Source organism: Sminthopsis crassicaudata, chromosome 2 (genome assembly GCF_048593235.1).
Source record: "Sminthopsis crassicaudata isolate SCR6 chromosome 2, ASM4859323v1, whole genome shotgun sequence".
Classification (NCBI taxonomy): Eukaryota; Metazoa; Chordata; class Mammalia; order Dasyuromorphia; family Dasyuridae; genus Sminthopsis; species Sminthopsis crassicaudata.
Genome location: NC_133618.1, coordinates 511,734,838 through 511,740,501, shown reverse-complemented (window position 1 = coordinate 511,740,501; position 5,664 = coordinate 511,734,838). Strand labels below are relative to the sequence as shown.

The window sequence follows — 5,664 nt, the reverse complement described above, 5'->3', positions numbered from 1 at the left end:
GCATCCCTTAAGAGTCTTTTTTAAGATGTCTTCTATCCATAAATCAAAATCATTCAAAATTATTTGAAACATATAACAGAAAAATCCATTGAAAAACAACAAAACAACTATGATTGGGGGGAAAAAAGATAGGCTGGTCACATGTGACAAATGATAGGTGAACATTCATAGTGTTCCACTGATGTCCTCATAATGTCAAGAAAAAACAAGGAAGGTTTCGAGACTATTGGGTAAAGTTTGGAACACGAGATTTTGCAAGAGTGAAAAGTAAATTCCCCTCTCTAGGCCTGCAAAATGGGAATAATATTTGAGAGATGATTATCTTTGTTGTGCTTGCCATATAAAATAAAACAATGTGTGTGAAATGTGAAAAAAAAGAAAAAAATAAGATGTCACCTCAAATAAGTCACTATGTAATTTCAATCATTCCTTATAGATCACTTCTTGGAGATTCACTAGAAAGGTTTCCTTCTGTCCAGAGTAACGAGGATTTGGGGAATATAAATCTCATGAGGGAAAGACCTCAGAGTATTTCTAGACTCCCTTGAAATGAATAATTTTCATCTGATCCCTTGGCAGTTTTGGAAAAAATGAAACTTGAGTTAATAATAAGATTGTCAGAGAAATGCTTTTTCAATTAATATAAGCCAAGAGTCAATAAGTACAGAAGTCTCCCCATTCAAAGAGCTGGAGATGAGAGAGTATAACTCCGCCCTTCCATGCAAAAGGAGACTTTTCCTCATCTCAAATTACCCAAGGAGTTTATCACTCAAATATGATCTTGAAGGTCCCTAAGTCTTTCAAAATTCTTATAGAGATTCTATCAACTAATTCCTTTGCAAAGTTCACACTGGAGATTTTACCAGAAGAGGCCAGAATGATTCTTTGAAGAATAGCTCTCTTTCAACCGGCTAATCTGTTTGAGTGGAAAACAGGTCAGTTTTTTGGGGGTTCTTATACTATGTAAGTCTGAGGGAATGAGAAAATATTCCTGATATCAGCTAACTTTACAAAAACAGCTTACAGAATTAAGCTGTAAACATTAAGGGACATTACAATTCTCTGATTTTGTACCCAATGAACTGACTTTCTCTCTCTCTCTTCCTCCCTCCCTCTTTCTTTTTCTCTCTCACTCCCCAACTTTTTTTCCTTACTATTAAAAAAAAGATTCTAAATTTTAAAGTTTTAAGTAAGAGTCAAAAGGGACAGAAATCAGAAAAAGTAACACATGTAAGTAAAAAGATCACTGGATTTGTGAATCCAGAGAGATCTCAGTATATATCTACTAACATTCATTAACTGTATAACCATAGTTAAATCACTTAACCACTTTTACATATCAATTTCTTAATATATAAAAATGGCATTCTAATACCTATAGTACCTTATTTATTACACTATTAAGAGGCTCAACTGAGATGAAGTATATAAATAATTTTTAAAGCTTAAAGTTATACATACTTGTTAGTAATTGTTGATGCTCTTTGTGTTTTTCATTGTGTATGTTTTTCCTAGATAATAAGATTAAAATTAATACTATATCATTTTCTTACTGATCTTATTTATAATTAATTGATTTTGTCCTGTAACTGCTTAAATCATGAATGTAGTTCAGAATCAGGTAGCTTGTGATGGATTTAGTTTAGAAATCCAGTTCTCTCACTAATCCCTGTTTTATTCTTGCCTCAAGGAATTCTGCCATCCTTGGGAAATGTGGGTAGACACAAAGATGACAAAGCATCAGGTCTTATGTCTATATACAACACCAAGCTGTCCTTCAAGAATGTCTGATTTGCTGTCTAAAGAAGTATGGGCCATTATTTTTGTCTTTGCAGGTGAACCTGAACTTTTCTTAGTCACAGAAAGGAATGAGAGGGCTGTTGCTAGCTCCTCATTTCCAATTTCCAACCAATCACATTGTTAATCCAGGATCAACATCTGCAATAGCAGGAGAAGATTCAGTTTTTCCCTGCAGGAAATTAATTGGAGCAATTGGTATGTGTCCGACTCATATATTAACCTCTACCCATCTTTCCTTCTCCATTCTTCCATGCACCTGAAATCATGACACAAAGTTGAATGAAAGGAAAAGCATAGCCTTTTCTTTTGTACCACTCTTTCCCCACATAAAGGGAACGCTACTGCAGTATGTTTTGCAGTAACACAAGATGGCCAACCCCATTCTCAGCTTCCAAGAATTCAAATGTACCTACCTCCTGTTGGCCCAAACCACAGAGAATACAATGCAGTTCACCTCAAAGCCACTAAAGTTACAGACCCAGAGCAACTAGGTATTTTTGTAGTTGGTGAGGAGGCATAGGAAACAGCCAATCATGTGAGGCTATTCTATTTCTTTTCATGAAATCCTCTCTTCTCCTTTTCTTTACCCTTTCAGTACAACTTTTGTGCTTTAACTCCTCACTTGAAGAAATTATTCACAATTCATGATTATTATATTATTCCGATTTTAATTAACTACTTTAAGAAATGTTTGCTTTATTTAGAAATATTTATGAGTTCCCCTTGTCTCTACTATATAGGCTTTATTTGTTCAATTCTAACTCATTCACAATGATGATCTGTGCAAAACTCAGTATAATTCATTTCAAACAAGAGGAAATTCAGTATAAATTAGGGACTAGATATTCCTGTTTAGAATCACTCTAAGCTTATGATCATATTTTGCTCCTGTCTTTACCTCAAAGAGCCTGTAAACTCAATAGTGAAAAAACTAATTTCTTGTTTTCTTTTGAAAGGATCTCCGTGTATCTAAACTCTCTCTTTAATGTAATTTACATCTCTGGCAGTCCTTGCTCTTCCACAAATTTTCTACTACATGAAACTACATTTAGCCTTCCTCAAACTCTTCTTCCTCTTCCTGCCCACCTCTGAATCTCCTGAAACACAAAATTACTTCCCCTACTCCCTCTGCCAGAAAAGAGGCTTCACCTTTCCCACACCAATATAACTCAAACAGCTTCCCTTGTGTGCCTTCCACTTAAAAAGATGAAATAAAAGGAGAAAAAGGAAGTTTTCCCTCTGCATGACATCTGACAAAACAATTGAAAGTAGATACCAATTCGAGTAAAACTACTATGTGAAAATCTAATTAGGAAAAATAGATGTTAAATGGTTGTGTTTCCTTTGTCCTTGATTTGCTTACTTTGGGCTTGATGATTTTGTAAAAGGCTTCCCTAGAAAAGCATTAATTAGAATGAAATTCAACTTCACAGTATCCTAATTTTGATTTATCTAGGATTTGAAACTGTTATTCTTCCCTTCAAAAACAAAAATGTCCTTAGCTTAATTAACTACCCTTAGATCATTTAGTTCAACAGAAATGATTAAGTCCTAAATACCAAGCACTGTAAGAAGACCTGAAGATACAAAATGATTTAAAAAAAAAACAACAACAACTTATTCCCTGAGCAATATGATGATTTCTCAGCACAAATTAATGAAGTTATTTAGACAGTCACTGACAGAACTAAAGTCCAAGACCAACAGAGAACTTGGATAATTTGGGGGAGCTTTGTTATAACAAGGTGTGATACGTAGAGCAGTGGGAAACAGTGAAGTTTAATCCATTCATTGATATTGGAACAAATCAGTTTCTCAAGGGCATATGGTTGCTAACAAAGTACTGCAATCTTATATGTAAAGAATACTGAACTAAGAATCAAAAGATGTGGGATTTAGTTATAACTCTACCATTTCCTAGTTAAAAAACTATGGGCAAATGACTATAATTCTGTAACTTTCATCTTCTTCATCAAGTAAATGAGGGACTAAAATTCTTATTATCCTATGACATCCATTCAGGAAAAAATAGATTTCCCTCTACCTCTCTCCTCCTGAAACAAGATTCACATATGGTGACTTTACTTAAATTAAGATATAATTGCAATTGCTTTGTCAAATGCCCTGCTAAGGAAAGATTTCCTCCTTCTCATCTTATTTCTGTATACCTCCCAAAATAGAAGGCACATAGAGGGAGCTATATACTAGTAGTTGGGAGGAGAATAGTTTTGAGTTTCAGTAGACACAGAGGTGAGTAAGAGAAGAAGGAAGAGTCTGAAGAAACTTGATTCTCCTTAATCGTTATTCCTAAATAATCCATAGAATCATAGTTCACAGCTGGAAGAGGCATTACATATGATCATTTCCAGCAACATCATTTTACAAAAGAGAAAACTAAGGCCCAAAGAAGTTAAGTGACTTTGCCAGGTTCATATAGGGAGTAGTACAAAAATGAAAATTTGAACCCAAATCCACTGTTTCCAAATCTATTGTGTTCTTCTTATTGTATCACATTGCCTCCCATTCACCTTAGTCTTTTTATTGTGCCATGTCACCTCTAAATGTAACATTCCACTCCTCCTCAGGAGAAAACAGTGAGAATATGGAAAAAGTAAAAAACAATTCACTGGAGACCACAGTGACAGACTTCATTCTTTTGGGATTATCTCATCCACCAAAACTGAGGACCTTCCTCTTCCTGGTCTTCTTTGTGATCTACGCTTTGACACAGCTTGGAAACATATTTATCCTGCTCATGGTCTGGGCAGACCCACAGCTCCATGTGCGCCCCATGTATATACTTCTGGGTGTCCTCTCCTTCCTAGACATGTGGCTCTCCTCAGTCATTGTTCCACTGATTATCCTCAGCTTCACTCCTGCCAGCAAATCTATCCCATTTGGAGGGTGTGTGGCTCAACTCTACTTTTTTCATTTCCTAGGAAGCACTCAGTGCTTTCTCTATACCTTAATGGCATATGATAGGTACCTTGCAATATGTCGACCTCTACATTACCCTGTGCTAATGAATGGACGTCTATGCACAATGCTTGTGGCTGGAGCATGGGTAGCTGGCTCTATCCATGGTGCTATCCAAGCCACTCTCACTTTCCGATTGCCTTACTGTGGTCCCAATCAGGTAGATTACTTTATTTGTGACATTCCTGCAGTACTGAGGTTGGCTTGTGCTGATACCACTGTCAATGAGCTGGTGACTTTTGTAGACATTGGGGTGGTGGCTGCCAGTTGCTTCCTGTTAATTTTACTTTCCTATGCAAACATTGTCTATGCCATCCTACAGATCCGTACAGCAGATGGGAGGCGCAAGGCCTTCTCCACCTGTGGCTCACACCTGACTGTGGTTACTATATATTATGTGCCCTGCATTTTCATCTATCTACGAGCTGGTTCCAAGAGCCCCTTAGACGGTGCAGTAGCTGTGTTTTATACAGTTGTCACCCCATTGTTAAACCCCCTGATCTACACTCTTAGAAACAAAGAAGTAAAAGCAGCCCTAAAAAGGATAACAGGAGGCAGAGGAGCTACCAATGAAAATAAGTGATTTCCTTTTCCTCCTTTAATCACCAACTTTTGTGACTATAATTTCCTTTAACTATTCTATTTGTACAAATTCTTTGCTTTTATTATTAGTTATTGTCATTTTATTGAATTGACTAAAAGTGCTTTAAAAATCTTGATCTTGAAAGAAACAAAAATATTCTCACAATTACCTCAAATTTCCTCTATATGGGAGATAAAGAAATTGTAGAGTTACCAGCCAAGCTACCTTCTTGACATAAAGCATTTCTCCTGCTCATTTATAACTAATGTTTCTTTTCAATAAGAAGTATCTTCTATTATCTTATT

At 36.0% G+C, this 5,664-nt stretch overlaps 1 protein-coding gene across 1 annotated transcript; it reads left to right on the top strand.

Moving 5' to 3' along the window:
* Nucleotides 1–4,402: 4,402 nt before the first annotated feature.
* LOC141553665 (olfactory receptor 10G2) lies at nt 4,403–5,359 on the top strand. The gene has a single exon (XM_074285202.1). It carries the CDS (start codon nt 4,403–4,405, stop codon nt 5,357–5,359), a length of 957 nt encoding a protein of 318 aa, XP_074141303.1.
* The last annotated feature ends 305 nt before the right edge of the window (nt 5,360–5,664 follow it).

Coding starts and splice junctions, on each gene's coding strand:
- LOC141553665 (XM_074285202.1), top strand. CDS start 4,403: ATGGAAAAAGTAAAAAACAATTCACTGGAGACCACAGTGACAGACTTC.